Consider the following 21465-nt stretch of genomic DNA (forward strand, 5'->3'; position numbering starts at 1 on the left):
TTAGGGATCCGCCCCCCTGTCCCGCCCACTCATGACTTTCGAATCCGAGCAGGAAGTTTTGCAGCTGGGCTTCTCTGCTCACAATTGTCGGTCCGTAGGAAGCCACACGGCGACCCGAGTCGGGGACGTAATGTCTCGACGATCGGTTGGATAAAAAGACACTACCAACCAAGGATCTTGGAGGGAAAAAAACATGTCCAACGTCCTGCTCTGGCGACATCCTTTTGAGTCCACCAACGGCTACTTTTGTGAGTTCTTGAATCGGAGAAGAGACGCATTACTGGCGGCATGGCCAACGTCAAAGTGGCCGTTCGAGTTCGTCCGCTCAACGCAAGGTAAAACTAGTCTACTGCTCTGGGGGATGATTGTTACTAAATCTTGTGTTGTCTTTCCATGTCCTAAAATTAGTTTATGGTCTCAACAATGTTGCTTTCACACATGCTTCCTGCTCACTTGTTGTCATCTGTCATGCAAATTAGATATACTGTAGTCCTTTTAATGAATGCATTGGAACCTGTTTTTCACACAGAATGCACGTGTTCAAAGCTAGAAATTTGACCCTTTTCTGATGTACTTTATTGTAATTTTTTATCAGTTGTTTGGAACAGAGAAACTAACAAAGTCACAAGATTGCATTCAAGTGAATGTTCTTGCAGAACAGGTGAAAACTAAAAGACAAAAAGGAGAGAGGGATGATGTGAAAATGTAATTTGAAGGTAAAATGTGGGAACACTGATCAGAAAATACTAGATGAAAAAATATTGGGATCTAATCACAGTGTTTACCAAATGTCATGTGCCAATCACCACATACAGTATGCATGACAAAAGTCTTTATAATTGCATCTAAATCTATTTTGTCACCCCACAACAGAGAACGTGCAGATGGAGGAAAGCTGGCAGTCCAAGTGGACGATAAGTTTGTGAGGATCCAAAATGTTAAGGTTGGTATTTATGTATTTCTTATTTATTGAAGTTGCGTGATATAATACACTAAAATTACACAAGAAAAAAAGATGAATGTTTTGGGAAAACATGTTCAAGATACTTTTTCTAAACTGTTAAGCTAAATGGATCAAAACTTGGGGAAAAGTATACAATAAGAAAATGCATTTGTGGAAAAAAATTCAAAACTAAAAGTAATGTTGGCATAAACGAGGAAGAATATTAACTAAAACTTAACAGTAACTAAATAATCAGATAAAAGTACGTTGGAAAACATTTAAAAAGTAATCTTAAAAAGAATAGGTAGGAAGCAGAAATCACCCAAAACATTTATCAAATGTATCTTTTATAATCTAGAAACATAAAAATAGCAGATACACAGGGCAACATTTTATAAAGTATTGCTAAAAATGTGGAAATTATAGGAAGATAATTAATTTAAAAAAAGAACAATGTCATACTTATGGAAACAACCAAAATATTGGACAGGAAAAAAAATGAATAGAAAAATCAACCACATAATGGATTCTCTGAATTTTCACTGTGCTGAAATCTTGGCAGATGTGCACGAATCACTACCGAGTTTTAGTGTCATCTTACATTGTAAGCATTTTTAAACAGGACATCAATGATTAGCATCTCAATCAAAACAACTCCTGTATTAATGTTCCTCTTTTTGTCAGACTTGACACAAAATAGATAGGAATTCCCATTAAATGTAAACTCTGAGCCTATTCTTATCCCGACTGCTCGTTTCCATTCTCTCTCGGCATGTGGGATTAATTACATGTCGTCAACATCGCCTTGTAACATGACACCGACCGACCCTCCACGTCCCGCTGTCCCGTCGGTCCCGTCGGTCCCGACGTATTTACGTTCATATGTTGAAGCCTTTGTTTATATTTTGAGGAAAAGTTTTGCGGTCAGTTGGGGGGAGGAGATGTGTTCCAAAAGTGACGGGGCTGAGATAAACCACATCAGGCCTCCTCTGGCTCCTCTAGCTCCTCCTCCGACTCTCCTGGGAACCATTACTTGTGGAAAGTGGGACAACTTGAGAAACCTCCTCCTCACATTACTAGGATGGCAAAATGATCACGATCATTAACATATTGCTCAAGGGACTAGTTTGGGGAATTTACACTCGTTGACCCCTTTCAGTTGAAATGGATTGGACGTCTACTGCGGCCAATGGCAGAATTTAGTTCAATTAGTTAGCATTACAAAGTAATCACTGTCTCTTGTAGTCGATAATTTTATGGCAAAAGGCGGAAATATACAAATTCGAGCAGCCAAACATCAACAATCATATTTCATTTTTCTTATTGGGGTTTACCAGCAACACGCACAAAAAATATTGTAAAATAAAATGAACATTGTTTATATGTCTATAAAAAAAAACAGAATATTCAGGAATTTTAATCCAGTTCTTTTAATCCATTTATACCAAAAAAAATCGTGTTGGCGTTAACACGGCCCACGATCCAACAGGAGTTTGACACCCTTGCTTTATACAAAACAAAACAAAACACTTGAGGCGCACTCAGTATTATGTTTGCTGCATTAACTGGTAGCTGACACGCCATGTTATCTTTCCTTTGCTCCTAATTATTCCCTGACAGTAAGCAAAAAGGTGTGTGGTGAACTCAGGCAGATGGAGCTGCATGCAGCGCTAATGAATGGAAACAGCTTGCTCCCATTTTTCCACCTCAAACAAAAGCCTTACTATCTTTTTTTTTATTGTGACTTTTGCACCTCAGTTGGACCCTCGCGCCGACCACGCCGTTGATTCCAGGGAGAAGCTCTTGGAGTTCGGCTTTGACTACTGCTACTGGTCGGCGGACCCCGAGGACCCCCACTGTGCGTCGCAGGAGGAGGTCAGTGCCATAATTGGTTAGGGGTTGTTGCCCTGAGTGGGTTTTTTTCATTAGAAAAAAAACCTGAAAACAAAACAGTAGACACGCTTTTGGACATTGACCCATGGTGGGCGAAAAGGACCCTGTGGGTCAATGGTGGGAATGTGTCGGTTTGTCAAAGAGTCCGTTATCTTGAAAGCTCTCGTTTTGTTGATGACGCAAAAGTCGGACAAAGAGGACGTTGTGTATCGAGCAAGTGGCAAACAAAAAGAAATATCAAATTTAAATGATAAGATCATTTTTTTCTCCTTAGTACCACATTTTAAACAGATTTCAAAATACTGAAATGAAGGGAAATGGATATAGGAGGCATATTTAAGAATTATTAATAAAAATTGTCTGAAAAATTATGAATTAAACAAAATGAAAGATATATACTAAATAATACTACGCAATTCAGATGGATAAACATAAATCATCTAGTAGGCATTTGTACAAATGGCGTTCATTGAATGAAGTACATGTTTTCCCATATGTTCTAGCTCTCTGGTGTAGCTTTTGTGGTTGATCCTTCATTTTGTTGCCATCTCAAAAATAGTCTCAAGCATAAGGAAGAGTCAAATCAGAAAACTTTGTAGACCCCTTGAGATCAACAAAATAGGAGAGGGGGAGGTTGTGCTTGTTAAGTGAGACAAACTGGATCGGAACCGGTGCTTTTTCAGTCCCTGCAAGCGTATCCTACCACGCCCGGCGACCCCTCGGGATAGCCCGCCGCGGCCTCCCACCGCCGAACCGCGTGGGCGTGGCCGGCCCAATCTGGCACATTAAACTGTACTTAAGGGTGCAGATGTGGTCACTGAGGGGAGAAGAAAAAAATCAAGTCTTTTCTCTCATGCGACTCGGATGTTTTTTGCAGAGAAAGCAGAAACTGCTACTCAGGGAAAGGAGCGCTATCCTTGATGGCAGACATGTTTTGTGCTCTGAAGCTAAAAAAAAAAAGTTGACTATAATCCCAAATGTGTGGTTTCACCGTTGTATCATGGGAAAAAAATTACATGGAAGCATGGAAATATCATAAAGATACCAACCCCATTTGAAGTGGGACAGTGGTGGGCAGTGATCTTTCAAAATAAAACTATGCTGTTTTTTCAGACTATAAGTCACAGTTTGACTGGGCCAGCAACTAATACTAAACTAGTAATCGTATATGTATTTTTACATGATGATAAATGAGATGTTTTGACTACAAAATGTATCCCAATTTAAAGCATGGCCATATTTCTGACCTTTTTGACCTTTTCTCTTGACACACATATCCCATCAATTATTCCCATATGTAAACAATTACTTAAATTTTGGCACCCCACAATAAAACACGTTTTGTCCAATGACACCTGTTAAATCCTGCATGCTCCAAGATGCTAAAGATGACGACTTTGGACTGGCTGGAAATACGTCATCCATTGTGGCTCAAAGCTCACAATGTGCTTCTCCTTTTTTGTCTGCTCCCTCCTCCTTGGATTTGATTCTCACAGTTTGTAGGTCTGTGTGTCAGCGGAAGAATAGTCTCTCTGTTTACAGGAAGAATCCAACTCACACACACACGGCAAAGAAGGGAGATATGTAGGCCACTCGCTTGATTTGCGTAGAATTCCACTCGAGGAATTTACAAGCGACCACTATTGCTATTGACGGCAAGAAATGACCAATGTCCGCCATGTCTAAAGTGGATTGGATGTCTACGACAGCCAGTAAGTTAGTAAAAAAAACGGCGAAGGCATCACCCTACTGTCTGTCTACCCTCCCCTGCACCGACCGCCATGTTAATTTGACCTACAACAGTGACAGACGAGCGCATTGTTCAAGTGGATGTCCACATATTTCTACCTCTTTAAATCCCTCACACGAACAAATGCATGCGTTTTCTTTTACATTTTGGTTCAGTGGAGGCAGCTGTTGCGTTTGGGGAAAGCACTTGCAGAGACAGACTTTTTTTCCTCCTCCTTGCAGCTGTTCACTTGTTTGTGAGAAAACTGCTTCTCAGTAGTACTACACACGCTTAAAGGGAAACTACAACTACTAGGTCTGTTGTATTTTAAAGGTAGACCAGATCTGGGCCCTGGGCCTTAAGTTTGACACCTGGAATTTTAATTACGTTTTTTTAAAAATCACTAATCTTATGATATTACCAGTTGTTTGGACAATGGTACTATATTCAACAATATTACAAAGTCTGTCATGATTCAATTTGATTTAAGGCTGTCAATCAAATTGAGACAATATTACAGTTATGTACAAATTCAATTGACAGGTCAATTTAATCAGTAAAAAAATACATACAAAGCAGTTTTGAGGTTTTTGAAAATGTTGCTGGAATATTTCAGATATTTGAATGTATACTATTCTATGAGGCAATGCAACCAATTTGGATCATTACTGTTCCAGAGCTACATTCCTTTTTTTTTTTTTTTTTTTTTTTACCGCTCTACAGAGGTCTGGTCATAATGTTGGCAAAACAGCATTTTATTAGATTAGGTGCTGCCATGTGTTTTCTCGTGTGGACTCTAATGAGGTTATCCTTCCTGACTGACCTGCACCAGAAGGAAATCCATTGCGTGTTTTTTTTTCTGCATCATTGTTTTCTCAAAGGAAAAGTCTTTGTTTTGAGCACAACACGAGTGCTTTCCTGTCCAAGTCAATGTTTCGTGACCCTAACCACAGAGGCTTGTTTTAGACTCCCATGTCTCCACTTAGAATATCTCAGGCTTTTTTGATCCTTGGACCTTAAATCCCCCCCTTTTTTAATAATAAATTCTTAACTTAATTCATTGAAAACTTGTACTACTTCTACCATTTTTGGGGGAAATATTTTATTAGATTTAAAAAATTATAATTCTGATGCTATTGACTACAGATATCAGAGAATATTATGTATTATAATGCTGTTGGGAGAGGATTTGTATCCCCTTTGGCCCAAAGTATCTATATTTAAGTGTTTTCAGTTTGGTTTGTTTGGCCAAGCAAGTGAGCTCCCCAATTCTTTGGGACCACCAACCCTGTGATGGCCCCCTGGGAGGGATTTTAAAAGGGTCAACTTTAACAAGGCCCCACATTGGTTCTTAACATAATGAGCCGAACAAAAGAAAGGATGAAAACATGACTAGGGGAGCTCTTTTTTTAGTTTGTCATTGCATTCAAGTGTCCTTTTGAGCTGAGAGGCAGCGAGTGGGCAACCTTTGTTGGCCCTGAGCAGGAGTTATGTCACAAAAAGATTGTTTCTAACGCAAAATCAATTAACCTTTGCGTGCAATCTCTAGTGCCATTGATTCATCAAGTGTGAATGATTGTAGCAAATCCTCAGTTCAAATGAATTACATTTATATTGAATTGATTCCATTCAATATATCACTGTCAATGGCAGACAATAGCTGTAGGCAGCCATAGACAATGCTAGAAGTCCAATCCATTTGAAACGGGAGGGTTTATAGCATATGAATGAATGTTCATTCGCTGCTACCCGCTCAATGCCTTGGACGTCTACTAGTGATTCTCATTTTAATTCAGTGCAGTAGAATGAAAAGAAACACATGATTGGACCCCTATCGCAATCACTCATTTATTTAATAGAACTATTAGAAGGTGATTCATCTGTTTTCTATGTTTCTGTGTCTGGTCAATGTCGAAGCTGTTCATTTTTAGAACAGATCTGGTTAGTGAGAGCATATGAAATAATGTATAGATATTTGGTTTAAGTCTACATGGGTTAAATAAACGTAGTAATTAATAAATTGACCAAAAAGAATGCTATCAATTTGTCTAGATGGTCCAATTTCTCACAATTCAACACTACCGGTACATTTTTTTATTGAGCTGAGAATGTGGCTATCAAAATTCTGGGGTTTTCCCACCTCTGTTTTCTTTTGTGCTAGATCCCCCCCAAAAACAAGATAAGTTATTGATGTGATCTTTTGGCAATACAAGTGATCCATCCAAAGGTAACACATGTTAAGAGGTTGAGAGGAGACTTTAAGCAACCTGATCCAGAGCAGGCTGCAAAGCATAACACAGTGAGGGGTCTCCTCCAAGTCTCTACGGCACCCCAGCCGGGCGAGAGCGCAAAGTCTCGGTGGGCAAATACACATTGGAGAAAGCGGAGAGGAATTTTCCCAACGTTGCTCCAAAAGATCAAGGAGTAGAGATACTTTCAACATACCTCCCCATGTGTGAGTCTGAATCGGGCCAGTCCGAGTTTGTTCCAACGTGGAGCTTACGAAACGGCGGGGATTGGTTTAGGTTGGATTGGCTTAAAAGGCCTTGCGAAAGCCCCTTTCTTGAGCAACGGCTTTTGGGTGCTTTTAGGAGCGTGTGAATTGCCGGCTTCGTACTCAACGGTGGAGTTACGTGACATAAAACATGCGAGGCACTGACTGAGCAGTTTTCCAGTCATATATGCCTATTTTGCAAAAACTTTTATCCTAAAAAAGGGGTACTAAAAGGAGAAAAAATGTGTCACTGGGGAATAAAAGTTGATTTTTTTCAGAGTTCAGATCAGAGACTAGAATAATAATTGTTCTATGTAATAGTTCAGAACAACAGATTGGCTCATTTTTAATGATTTTTATATTGGTCAGGTGTTCCAAGACTTGGGTGTATCGGTGCTGACTGGAGCTTCCGAGGGCTACAACATCTGTCTCTTTGCTTATGGCCAAACGGGATCTGGGAAGACGTACACCATGATGGGCACGCCGGTGAGATAGACCCAGCACTAAAAATTGAAACATTTGCATAAATAACAGTGATGACTGAAGTTTTGGGGTTCTGTTGAAGGTTTTGTAATGATTGCATGACTTATTCTAAGGCGTTATTCTGTTTTTATGTAACCAGGACTGCATTGGTTTGACGCCTCGCATCTGCCAGGTATGCTAGGAGATTCAAATTTCTCCAAAAATCTCCATTATTTTTGATGTTGTGTCATCATTTGGACTAAATGGCCCCCCACTTGTCTTCGCAGGGCCTGTTCCGCTCTCAAGATTCGCTTCCCGATGAGCAGAACTCGAGCAGAGTGGAGATTAGGTAACGCTTTATTGGCCACTTCTCGTTTGACTTGAAATCCTATCACAGTTGTTTGCTTACAAAGCTTAAGGGCAAACAATCTTTCATGAACTTGTTTTTCCCGTTTCTGAATTGGGATGCACACCACGTCATGACATGGGCCTTAACGTATTTATAAAGATATATCGTTGCAATTGACTCATTGGCTGACATTGATGTCAATAGATTGATTTTTGACTGGGAGAGTTGACAGTATTCATTCACAAACTATGCCATTTTTGGTGTACCAATGAATATGTGGACCAGAATTTTGCTTTGTCTCTACAGTTTTCTGGAAATCTACAATGAGCGAGTGCGAGATCTGCTGGCCAGCAGCGAGCAGAAAAAGAGAACTTCACTAAGAGTCAGGGAGCACCCAGAAAAAGGGCCCTATGTGCAAGGTGAGACCACACCCTCTCTACTGCTCATGTAGAAATGTTAAAATATTCTTTCTTTTTTTGTGAAATTTCACATGCAACAATAGGATTCCTGAAATAGCAGGTTTAAAAAAAAACAAAAAAACAGTAATTCCGACTTCTTTTGCCATTACTCATTTTTTTGCCCCATCCACATCCTCAGAGAAATCCCATTTGACCACAAAAAGTGAGGTCATTTCCTAACAGCAGTGTTAACAAAGGTTTAAGGAATGGCAATTTCTAGAATGCGATTCGTATTACGTTTAGTCATTACGTCTCATCTGTTGCACACGTGTGCTTAAGCCTCATTCCAACTAAAAAAAAAAAAAACTACCAAGTACAATGTATAGATGCCCTTCCACCAATATACATGTGTACTAAATGCTCACTGACATCCCCATACTGTTGTGTGTGTCCATCATATGCTGATTTATATTTAATTATATGTTTGTCATGTTCTTGAGATTTTTCCTGAACTTTAAAGGCGAAGTACTAGTATACTCAATTTTCCTTCATCTCTGTGGGCCATCATTTTGTCTTACACTGACCTCTGCTGTCAACCTAAATGAATTTTAAAATGGCCACTGCACAAAGATATGAATGTCACATGACCAGACATGTTGAAAAAAAGAATTTAGTCTGTTATCTGTTACAAGCAGAAGTATTTTTTAACCATATGCGGTCACAATGATAGCTGCGGGTGGTGTTGGGCAAGATGGCGCCCCCCTGACATGCCACATAAATAATACCCCATTCTCCTCCAGATCTTTCCCAGCATGTTGTGTCAGACTACCAGCAGGCAGTGGACCTTCTCGAGGCAGGCATCGCCAATCGCATCACAGCGGCGACGCACAACCATGATGCCAGCAGCCGCTCTCACGCCATCTTCACCATCCAATACACGCAGGTATGGCTGCCACCGTTAACAACACCCGCATGGCCTTTCATTGCTGACAATCTTACTGTCAAACTTTTTACTCACAGGCCATACTTGAGAACCAGCGTCCTTCTGAAACGATCAGCAAGATTAATCTGGTCGACCTGGCTGGCAGGTGAGACCGGGTTATTGACAAACTGCCCCATTAATGGCATCCTATCCTATCTTTAGTTTTGAGTATGTGAGTTAAACCTTTTGTGTGATCAATATCATTTTCTAAGCAGATCTAGTTCATCTATTGACATCAATGGCATCCAATGAGTAAACGTTATAATAAATAAAATCTTTGGTTGTTTCCCTATAGTGAGCGAGCTGATCCCAACTACTGCAGAGATCGACTAACGGAGGGCTCCAACATCAACAAGTCACTGGTCACACTGGGCATCGTCATATCCGCGTTGGGTGAGAAACCGTCCCCTTGATGGCTTCATGTCCACTCCTTTTAAACTGGGAGGGCTGGCAGCATTCATGTTAATGACACGCCGTTTCATCCACAGCCCAAAACTCCCAGATGACCAGTAGCTGCCAAAGCATCAACAGCGTGGCCTCGGAAGGCGACGGCAGTACAGTGGGAAGTCACAGTAGCTTCCTGTCTGGTGGAGGAAGTGCGGGGAGACGACATTGCTTCGTCCCCTACAGGGATTCAGTCCTCACTTGGCTGCTGAAGGACAGCCTGGGTGGCAACTCCAAGACGATTATGATCGCAAGTATGTCTCACTTCATACGGAAACGGCAATGGTGGAATAGCCAATGTACTATAATCTTTCCATTTGTTTTTCTCGGCAGCTGTCTCACCCTCCGCCAGTAGCTATAACGAAACCCTCAGCACCCTGCGCTACGCCGCACATGCTCGAAATATTGTCAACAAGCCCCGTGTGAATGAGGTAATGGTTCTTCTCATTTATAAGAATGTTTTGATAGGTCTTTAACCACCAGATTTTTGGGAAATAGTTGACTAATTGGCCCATTCATTGTATCATTTTTTGAAATGCTTATTCTTACAATTTATAGTAGTATTATAGTACAGTACTATTTAAAAAGCTTTCTGGCCTTTACCTTTCAGCTAGAAATTTGCATTGCAATTACAGCAATCATATTGTTTCCTTTTACAAAATATATATATTTTAAAAAGAACTTCCACACACAAAATATTTGTAGGTTTGTATTAATGTAAATTTAATTTCTTATTTTTTTATTTAATAATGTATTATTTAGTAGTTTAACTGAAAACATTATATTTGTGGGTCTTCAATAACTTCACTATAGAAATAAATAACTGTCAATTATTTGGATGACCGCTTAATGAGAAACCTCATTGTACGCAATAGAATTAAAAAGTCATCCTTTGGTTGCAGGACGCTAATGTACGCCTGATCCGAGAGCTGAGAGAGGAGATTGACAGGCTGAAAAACATGCTCCTCAACTGTGAAATGGTGAGGAAAAAATATCTGCTTATACATTCCAATGTAGTTGCCTTGTGTGTGAATTGTCTCTTTTGCCACCTGACAGCAGCGCGATCCCAGTCCTTCCCTGAGTGACGAGAAAGACGGGACGTTGTCAGACATGGTACTGCAAAACGAGTTGGAGGTAGGTAGCACTTGGATTGTGGAGAAATATACACATCAGGGCACTTACAAGTCATGGGATACTTAGGTGGAGCAGCTGACCAAGGACTGGTCGGAGAGTTGGCGGGACAAGCGGCAACTACTGGAGCAGTACAGCGTGGACATCAACCGGGACCGTGCCGGCGTCCTCATTAACTCCATGCGGCCGCACCTCATCGCCCTGGATGGAGATGTCCTCAGCACTGGCGTGGTCATCTATCACCTTGTGGTATGGATGGCTCAATGTATATTTAGGGACTAGTAATATTGTGTTTTTCTCAAGAAATTGCTATTTTTTTCACAACAAAAATCACTTTTCCCCTCTGTAACATTAAACATTTTCTCTTCTCATTATGACTTTATTCCTCTGAATTTCTTTCAAGCTGAAAGCATATTTAATAGTAACATTGCGTATTTTGTTTTCAAGAAATGCAGCATCAGTCTGCCTTTCGCTTTTATTTTTAAGTAAGTAATGAGTTTGTGTGTTTTGTCAGTCATTTCAGTTCTCTTTTTCTACATTTTACTCAGCTGTCCTGACTAATTACGCTTATTTGTCTTTACTAGATTCTTGCTCATTTCTCTCTTTCTATGTCTTCTTTCTGCTCCAATTAGAAAAGGTGATTTCCTTCTCTTTCCTTTTCCATCACCCATTCAAAAAGAGGTTTGTGCTCTGAATTTGACATTGACAAGTGCACATCTCAGGCCTGACATTCACTTCTGTGGCCACTTGGAACGCACGTGCTCCTGACAACCTTGTCTTTTACTTCCCCCAAGAAAAAAAAACTTCACATATTAAACAGTTCTCGAATTTAACGCCATGTCTTTGCACCCATTTTGATTATAGGAAGGAGTTACCCTCATTGGACCACGAGACCAGTTGGGAGAATTGCAAAAAGGTAAGAATTCAGTAGAAAAACACTTCACCCGTATTTCCATAGCTCCCCATTTATGTTCAAATCAATTACACTGCTTATCTCCCAGGAACAATTTGCCTCTTTATTTGAATCATATTGGTCTGTTTACTAAAATGTTCAATTCTTGCAGGTTTGACCAACTGTGAGATCCAAAATGACGGTGGTGTGGTCACTCTCAGGCCACTGCCCGGTTGTTCCTGCCTACTAAATGACAGGGAAGTCACTGAACCCTGCAGACTTGCCCAAGGTTGGTCTTTGCTAATATAGAGCCCCCCCCTTTTTGTGATTACTGATAAAACAGACAGCAATGTTTGTTTACTGTACTCTCTCCAGGAATGGTGATCACTTTGGGAGGCCTTTATAAATTCCGTTTTAACCACCCATCAGAGGCAGCCGTCCTTCGGGAGCGCCGGCGGGTAAGTGCAGCTCAGCTGAAACAATTGACATCTTTATTGGTTCTTTGTGTGCAATATTGTTCAATCTCGGTTCTCAGGCAAGCGAAGGGACCGACATTGATCTTGGCTACACGACTCCTGACCAAAGGTAAATGCAGACCACCTGAAATTTGATCCGATAATGTTCTGGATCAAATTTTTTTCTTGTGCCTCAGTCCTAGTGGAAAGGAAGAAGGGCTGCCTGCAGGGTTTTTGTCCCCTGTTGAGGAGTCTAATGCCAAAAGGCGTGTGGAAGAGCAGCAGTGCTATGTGGAAAGTTTACGCCACGAGATGCGTTCTGAGCAGAGACGGGCCGAGAAGGAGCTGGAGGTGGATCAGGCATACCTTCGACACCAGCACAACGAGAGTAAGCTAAATAGTACATTAACATCATAAACCAACTCCTGACTCTTTTTTTTCGATGTAAATCTTAAATCAACAGTCCAACAGTGGATCGTGCAGGAGAAGCGGAACCTCACCATTCAGACAGACTCCCAACCGGAATCCCTCCTGGAACGCCTTACAAGATATGTGTCAGATGATCTGGACAGTCAGATTGGGGATTGTCTGTCCATTGTTGACAGGGTCAGAAAGAAAGTGGTCCAGGAGGAGCTAGTGAAACAGCACGCCCTATGCCGTGCCGAGTGCCGCTTCCGCCGGAAAAAGCTGCAGTTCCAGTTGGAGAGAATCGCACGCAAGAGGCATCTTTTGGAAGCAAAAAAAGAATTGCAGTGTCTGGAAAAAAGCCTGCCCCAAAATGCGGAGAGCCCCGAAGAAGGGTCTCCACCAAAGACTTTTTCTCGGAGACCTTCTTTGTCTGCTGATCTTGTGTCCCGACTATACCCGCAGCACACCCCAATCTTCAGGTAAACACGTGTGAGCTTTAAAAAAACATTTCCTTAGCTCGCAAATATGTGATAACTTTGCTGAAATGTTCTTTTCCCTCAACAGACACTTCCTCAAAAGAAATAAATCCATAGAACTGAATTCAAACTCCATATTTCCAGTGTGCTTTAGCACCAGGAAATGGCTATCAGACGAGTGCCTTCCCCGGGAGAGGACTAAGAGTTGTTCTGGTTCAGTCCCCTCAGGACTAAACCAGTCCTTCCAAGGAAGAGGTAGATCCAAGCCAGTGAAAAATTCCCAAGAACGACCACACAGACAATGCGCTGAACGAAAACCTCTGCTGCCTCAAAGGCAACTGTCCTTTAAGAACAGATCGGACCACAACACAGCTGTTACACCAAAATTGCCCGTTTGTGTAACGGTAAAACCTCTTGGCAAAGAAAATACGGCACGTAGAATAGACATGCCAACAATTCCTTGCGTGGATGTAAAAATACAAACCCATTGTGATGATAATGGGAAAGCCTTGCACAGTTCAGCGGGAGGCAAATCATTAGGACATCCACCAACTGACGTTTCGAGCAACCCCAGAGTTGATGAGAAGATAGCAATTCGGTTTCCCAGAAGCAATGGAGATGTTGGAGTGATGAGGGAAAGTACAATTAAAACCGGCACATCTTTTGAAGAGCTTGAGCAAAGGCTTCCCATAGAGAGTCTGAGACGATGGCACAGCACGGAGGCTCTGATGAACAAGACAAGTCATTGGCTTGAGAGACAACAAAGATGGAAGTACAAATGTGAATGGAAAGCAGAAGATGAACAGCATGAAGAGGTCTCTGACTCTGAGAGCCTCTCTTCCCTTGATTCTTTGTCCTCGCTCTATGCAACAGCTCTGGCGCAGAGGCTGAAAGATGAAATGGACCAGAGTGAAGCAGATAGCGAAGACAGTAAGATGTCAAAAGACTCGTTAGCTTTGGCAAAGTATTCGTCTGGAAAGCACTCTTGCAGAAAAGTGGCTACGACATACTCTTTGGTGCGAGATTTTCCATGCAGTAATAGTAGAGTGGAGGTTGGTCAAGATAGTTGCATTGGTCAACCTGAAGTTAACCCTGCACAGATACACTCTAAAGAGCAGGTATCCCAAAAATTTGCATTAGGAAATGTAGCAAGGTCGACAGACGATAAAATCGGTGAAACGATTCCCCCTGCTTTTAACGTTGCAAGGTTGTCCGACAACTTGGAACTGCTTGTGGACGACCATTCCACCTGTGAGGTGGCAAACTACTCCCATATCTATAGAGATTCTTCGTCCTCCCAAAAAGACAGTAGTAGTAAACAGTCCCTCCCAGCCGTTACGAACCTCTCAGGTGGTTTAAGTCCATCTCAAGGGCATAACTTAAGAGACTGTGATTTGATGTCACAGAATGAAAAGGAAGAGTCTGATCGTGTGACCGAGTGCATGATTGTAGAGCCTTTACCCATCAAGTTTGAAGATGATTTTGCTACTAACCTGCATACTTCAGGTTGTCAAACAATATTTGTTGGCCACGGGCAAGCATTTACCCAAGATTTTTCAGGTTCCTTCCCAGCTTCCCAAGTTAAACTAGATGTTACACTTCAACAGTCTGATGTGTCAGGCCATGGGATTACCAAACATCATTCCCTCACAAAGGCAGAAATTTCAAAAGAAACTGACACCAAAGATGTCGATGCTGCTTACGTAACTGTACAGCATCAATCAGTTTGTAAATATTCAAGAAAGAGAAACAAAGAACAGCAGGAGGCTTGTTTGGAGAGCTTGAAGTTTCCAAAACGAAGTCCTTCACCCCCTGAAATCCAGGAGGAAATTGGGTCTGGAAGTAATAGCTCATCTATTTCGAAAATAGAACACTATGATCTAGAAATATCCAACTTTGGAATCATATCAACTCGTGTTTCGGACCCTTTGCAAAAAACACTTGAGAAATCAAGTCACTCCCCTGTTGAAGAAAGAAAAGCTAATTTAGTAAAAAAGGTAAATTCTAATATAACGGAAATATCTTCTCAAATTGCTAATTCCGGAAAAAGGCATTGTTGCCAATCTGAAGCAATTTGTAGCGCCATTGACTTGAGAATTTCAGAAGTGGTCCAAGAGCATTTAAAAAGAGCATTTCTTGGCAACAGTAGCAATCAAAATAGCCTCAGTCAAAGAGTAGTCTCTGATTGTGAAGACCAGAGATTAAAACAAATAAATGCCCTAATGCTAGATAACCCAAGTGACCGGGTGCTGGATCTGGCCAATAATGGCGAAGCAGCTCAAAAGAAACTGGGGCCTTCAGAACTAAAAACTCTTCCTACATTGCCAAAACTTGAGAGCGAACCAACTGACCATGGAATGTCAGGCTGCTGCACCAATGCCAACGCTGACAAAAATACACCAGACAGATTTGAGGATCATCTGTCAAAGAATGATCGTGCCAAAATAGTAGAGCGCCAATGTTGTTTACATCCTGCTGTGCCCTTGCCTTGCCAAAGAGTCATCCCCGAAGCGCCCTATCACATGGAAACCATGTCCAGTGTTAACTGCAGTCCCTCATGCAACCCACAATTACAAAAGGAAGCTGTGTACCCAGTAAAGTTGCCCTCTGATGGAGGTCTTTTTCCTCATGCCACAAAGGAAAATAAACCATCTGTCAAAGTGCAAGATCAGCACAGCAGTCCATGCTTGAATGACCATTGTCACGCCTGTGTGGACAATGGCGATTACGACACCACCAACAAATCCCAAGGTTGTCAGCACAAGGGTGACCAAGCTCAAGTCAAACATAAAGGGCCTTGTTTGAAAAATCAATCCGAAGAGAGCTTTGAGGTGTTAAATGATGAAAAAAGAAAAAATACAAGTAATTGTAGATCTGAAATGATCCATGTTGGCACACAGTGTCATTCAAATCTTTTGCTTAAAATGAATAAGTACAAAAGATTCAGGCGAACAAAAATAGTCTCTCCTTCCTCTTCCTCTCCTACATCATCATCAGAGGAAGATCAAACTTCTAGCAAACGGTCTTCTACTCAAGTGAAACCTGACACCCAAAGTGAAACCCCTATCAGAAGGTCTAATGCAGAGAGTTCCAAAGTGAACACTAAAGTGGAACTGATAAACGAGGTTAGACTTTTCAGGAAAAGACTCTCATTGCCTTCACATGCAATATCACCAAAGCCAAATAACTGCCAGAATGAAGTCAAATCTCAGGAATCCCAAATGAATTTTGTCTCTAGTGATATCAATCCATTCATGCATCAGTGGCAAGACAACTACCAGTCATGCTGCAAGAAAGCCTTCGGCAGTGCTACCGACTTGTCCCTCGACTTGTCTCCGCTTTTGAATGTCACTGAAAAACGTATTACTAGGTGCCACAGTGTCGAAAATGGCTTAAACAGGCAGAACTCTCCTTTCAATTCTCATTTGAGCACCTACGCTGCACACAAGGAGCTCTCCAGTACGCTTAGCAGCATCGAACAGGCAGTCAACACCACCTCGTCCAGTGGATTTGTTAACTCATCTGATCCAGAGTTGGCCCACTCTGTGGTGCAGAGAACCACAAATGAACATGGCATTCAAACCGAGCTAGTTCATCCAACCAATCCACAGATAAGGGAAAACCACAAAAGGATCCACACTGATGTCCCCAAGTGCCAGGTTCCAGTAAACGAGTCTCTGACGTGGGCCAGCATGGAAAACATGTCAGTGCACCTTTCAAAGCTTATCCACAGCACATCGGATCTGCTGGAAGATGTTCAAGTGTTGAGGATGGGTCACAATAGCAAGTTGAGTTCTCGATCGATCTCAAATATCAGCCTCGACTGCCCGAGTCAAACCGCCTTGGATGTCGGGGTCCAGACAGAAAGACTTCGGACGCCTGGAAACATGGAAGATCTTCAAAGGTCGAAATCCCACGAAGTCAATGTGACATTGAGAGTGATTGGTGCTGAAGTGGTTTCATCTGACAAGGACTCTCTCAGTTTGGTGAGAACTAAGACCGCTGATAAGGAAGACAGACCATTAAATTTCTTCCAAACCGGGACTGCTTACTTAAATCCACTGCCTGTTGTTCATCAAAAGCAGTTGAGATCACCTTTAATAAAGAAAACCTTGCCAGAGAAATTGCATCAGCATAACGACACTCCAGATAACTGGTGGATGCCAAACAGATGCCAAGAAAGCCAAACCCCTTTGGCCAGCAGTCCTCCAAAGCCTGCGACTACGTTCACAGATCGAGCATCGTCCCCAATTATCACTGTAGCTGTAAACCAAAGGTTGACGTTTGAACAAAGCGATCAGACTGGGCGCAACGGAGGCAAAAGCTTCCCTGAGTCCTCTTATAAGTCGGCAAAACTGAATCGTGACTTGTACTCTGGTAAGTCACTGGAGAACATGAGTGGAATCCGTGGTTTAGGACTGAAAGAGACTGGGAACTACTTGAAAACTTCATCAATGGAAAGAATCAGTGCTCCTCAAAATGGCAATGCCCATCCTCTGCCCAAAGGGCAAAGGAAAGCAGACAGTCAAGTCACCAAATTCAAAGGCATACCATCAACACACCCAGCCCAGCAAAGATCTCAAATGCAACCGTTCAGTAGCAACAGCGTCAGTACGTCCCCAGCGACATCTCTGACACCCAGTGAATGCAGCACCGATGTTTTGGTGAATTGTAAACCAATCGTCAGCATGGACACTGACAAACTCCCCGAGGATCTACCCTTGCATAATAAGTTCACCAACTGGTCCGGCATCAACGCGAGACTGTCTAGACATTCTACTTGTTCTGATGTGGCTGAGATGTCTACTTCCAACTCTGACACAAGATTAAGAGAAATCCAACATCTACGTCAGGAGAGGGAACAAGTGATGGCTTCTATCGGCCTTTGCGCCAACTCCACGCCGCTGAGCGTGGAGCTCACAGAGGCCAAACTGCACTATGGCCTGGGAGAAACGGACGCTCAACTCAAGATGCTGTCTCTAAGATTTACAGAGAGCCCCAAGGTGAACGCTTCAACTAGGACTCTTGGAAAACCACAACTCCAAGAGAGGTAAGCATTCTGCAATGCTTTGGCTAGCCTAGATCTGATGGAACTGTGCCAGCTTTTAGTTATTTTCTAGTTCCTCTCATGAACTTTTTTACATTTGGATGAGCAGAATTAGCTAGAAAATCAAACTAACAGTCAAAATGACCATCCGGCTGAATGTCACATTGATTTTCCTTTTCTTTTTTTTTTTAGTCACCATTTGAGTTTTGAGGGTTTCCGTGAAAGTTCCATTGAGCGTCCTCAGACGAGCCGCCGAGCCCGCAGCCTGAGCCCCAGCAGACGTCACTCCGGTAGCCCTCCGGCCACGCCCGACCGACAGTCCAAACCAGATTTCACTAAGTACGATATTGATGACTCGGTCGATCATTAAAAAAAGCATATGTCCTACACTGATTTATTTCTTAATGCTAGAACGCGAGTCCCCATGGGTAGCGATGGGACGTACCCATTGGACATCGAGCATATGCTGCGCGATTACGGCCGTGCTCGGGAGGAAGCCATGGGCGAGATCGCCAAAGCCAGGGAACGACTCCGCGAGAGGACTGAGCAGGAGAAGAGGAGGCTTCAGCAGCAGGCTTTATCTCCTGAGTCCAAGGTAAAGAAGTTCGAAACCAGGTTTAGACAAAATATACCTTAAGGCGACATTCTCTAATCATGTGTAATACCCTTTCTTTTTTCCCCAGGTTGACCCGAGGCATGGAACCAGGATCAGCAACAGCACCTTGTGCACTGGATCCAGTTTGAGCCTGTCATCCGGACCCACATCAGGGTACAACAGCAGCAATACTTTACAGCTGCAACATGGCCACAAACTAAAACATGGAGATGTGAGTGAAACACAATTTGTCCATCAAAGGCAATTTCTCAACATTACAAAACTGTCAAGTGTTACAACGTGAAATGTTGGATATTAAGTTCAAGTCATTTTTAGATGAGGGACAATGTCTTATTTTCCAAGATAAGTATGACTGAAATTTGGATCATGTTGTGTTCCAGACCACAGCATTTCTGGAGGACAGTGAGAAAGTTGCGTCAAGAAGCTTTTTTTCAGCGAAAGGTAAGTGATAACCGATAATGTACAGCAAATATATTCCCATAAAAAACAGGGTTGAATGCGTCCATTTGCATCTTAGACATCCATATTGAGCCCCTGATGACGTCGTCACCGTCATCGCCCCCATCTTGTACTCGACGTCGCGCAGCTTCCTTTGGCTCCTCCTGCTCCTCGTTACCAACGAGCTATCAGGATGTCACTGCCGTGCTGATCAGCCGAGCTTTGGCTGAGGTAAACAAAAATCAAAGCACAATTTCATTAAAAATTATACGCCAAGAGTACCTGACCAAATCAATGCCGGTCATTTGGATTCCAAAGGTCCGACTGGCCTCTTTTGGTGATTTGGGAAACCTGGTGAAGGGGAAAGCGTCTGCAGGCTGGAGGTGACCTCATCAATTTGGTTTCTTATAATCCGGGCACAGACTGATGAGTGTTTTTTTATTGATTGTTAGACACCAGGCAGAAGAGCGTGGCATCCAAGCCTACTACAGGGCGTCATCCAGCCCTTCCGCGCACGCCTTCTTAGTGGCTGCCGAGCTGGACGGACCCCCGGAACACCTGTGGGCCGTCCTTCGCCGACCCGGCAACGTTCAGTACTATCACCCATCCGTCCGTACGGCCCGCACGCGTCCACTAGATGACAGCACTCACTTGGGTGAGCCATTGATATCGTTCGGATTATAGATACTGCATGACGGTGTATTCTAAAGCCTTATATGAAACTGTGTCCAGTCTACATTTTAACCGACCCGTCCAACTGCCACCTCAACCGGTCACGAGACTTCTGCTGCATCAGCACAGAGTTGAAACAGGTTTGTGTGCTGTTGGTACTCATTCACATGCTAGCCTTTCCCAGTGTAATTGTATGTTTATTAAAAAAAAATGATATTTATGATCCCAGGGAGACGACCACGTGCTGGCCATGCAGTCCGTTCTGGACGAGTCCCTCCCCCCTCCAAGCCCAGAGTCTGTCCGAGGTCATGTGATGCCCAGCTGTTGGCTCCTGCGGTCAATCAGATGCGGCAGTAGCCAGCGCGAGGTAACACGGGTGGTCTTCCTGCTGCAGGTATGTACCGACGCTCCAATCTTGATGTTGAATTTCATGTCAATACTGCACCATATAAGGCTCAGTATGAAATAATGGCCTGTGATTACATTTCTTGGATTTGTGGTTCAGATTGACCTGGGCACGCCATCTTTCCTGCCACAAGAACTGGGAGATTTGGCCCGGAAGCAGGCGACCTTTGTGGCCGACCTCGCTAACGCAGTGGCCTTGTCATCAACTGTCCAGAATTGTGACTCTTCATTTTGCACCTGACTTTTTTCAAATTTTATTTTTCACAAAGAGGGCACTATTTACTTGTGAGCAGCTTTATTTTTATATGGTTGTTGTTTGTTTGTTTTTAGGCCTTCAACCATTTTAATGGCAGTTTACCAAAGATTTTTTGAATGTTTTGGGTATCACCACAGTAAAATAAGATAGAGGAATTAGATAAATAATAATCTGTGAGCGAGGAAAAATAGCACCACCAAGACACTGCTAAAAAGTGAAACTTTTATAATTGTATGCGCCAAAGTTTTTTGTTTGTTTGTTTGTACTATGCAAGTTCTCTCTGTAAACCAAAAAAGCAAAGAGAAGAAAATATGAAGGCACAATGACAAAAAGCAGTTGACATCCATTTGTTTTTTATTTTTTTTGTATTTTTATTACACAGTTGTATTTTCATTTTTGTTGTGATGGACGTATTTATATTTTGAATTGTAAATGTATTTTTATACATCGAATTCATAAACGTTGTGCATTTTTGCTGGTTTGTTTCATTTTTTTTTATTTTATTGCTAAAATGTCATTAGGATATGATTGAATTTCTGTTTTCTCTGTTTTCAGCAGATTTCCCAACAACTATGAGGTCAGTGGTCATTTCCTTCCACTTGCAGTTCAAATGGATTGGATGTCTATTTTGATTCATATTTTTTACCCAATAATGCATTAATGTTTTTATTTCACCTTTTGGAAAGCACCCATTTGACTTAATGTCTACTGTTGCAAATGGATTTTTATATTATATATTTTTGTATAAAAAAAATTCGACTTCATTTGCCAACTACCACAGCACATATCACCAGGCAGTGTACCCAAATTTACAATTTCACTGTATTCTACTGTTTGTATGTGACTGTATAATAAAACGCAGCTAGTTCTTCTGTTATTATCATCTTTGACATTTTGGGTGCGCTTTTTCCAGTGTCATTGATGGTGGGTGGAGTCCAAATACACGCAACTCAAGACACGCCACTTTGAGAATGT

General features: G+C 42.1%; 1 protein-coding gene across 1 annotated transcript; it reads left to right on the top strand.

The window, feature by feature from the left end:
• Positions 1-84: 84 nt before the first annotated feature.
• stard9 (StAR-related lipid transfer (START) domain containing 9) lies at positions 85-21367 on the top strand. Its single transcript, XM_077731583.1, has 32 exons — positions 85-335; positions 874-943; positions 2702-2818; positions 7429-7545; positions 7682-7714; positions 7809-7870; positions 8177-8289; positions 9069-9211; positions 9289-9356; positions 9546-9643; positions 9739-9948; positions 10028-10125; positions 10597-10674; positions 10751-10828; positions 10895-11074; positions 11690-11741; positions 11890-12006; positions 12093-12175; positions 12253-12302; positions 12370-12560; positions 12636-13059; positions 13145-18106; positions 18296-18442; positions 18515-18698; positions 18787-18930; positions 19100-19160; positions 19237-19388; positions 19476-19540; positions 19610-19812; positions 19890-19969; positions 20059-20223; positions 20335-21367. Exons 1-32 carry the CDS (start codon positions 289-291, stop codon positions 20473-20475), a joined length of 8733 nt encoding a protein of 2910 aa, XP_077587709.1. The 5' UTR covers positions 85-288; the 3' UTR covers positions 20476-21367.
• The last annotated feature ends 98 nt before the right edge of the window (positions 21368-21465 follow it).

Source organism: Stigmatopora nigra, chromosome 13 (genome assembly GCF_051989575.1).
Source record: "Stigmatopora nigra isolate UIUO_SnigA chromosome 13, RoL_Snig_1.1, whole genome shotgun sequence".
In the NCBI taxonomy this organism is placed as follows: Eukaryota; Metazoa; Chordata; class Actinopteri; order Syngnathiformes; family Syngnathidae; genus Stigmatopora; species Stigmatopora nigra.

What these genes read in the sequence shown, in the direction of transcription:
- stard9 (XM_077731583.1), top strand. Translation starts at nt 289, where the DNA reads ATGGCCAACGTCAAAGTGGCCGTTCGAGTTCGTCCGCTCAACGCAAG. An exon ending in TCCAAACCAGATTTCACTAA is followed by an intron (nt 18,443 to 18,514) that starts GTACGATATTGA and finishes TCTTAATGCTAG; the next exon opens with AACGCGAGTCCCCATGGGTA. An exon ending in TCAGCCGAGCTTTGGCTGAG is followed by an intron (nt 19,389 to 19,475) that starts GTAAACAAAAAT and finishes TGGATTCCAAAG; the next exon opens with GTCCGACTGGCCTCTTTTGG.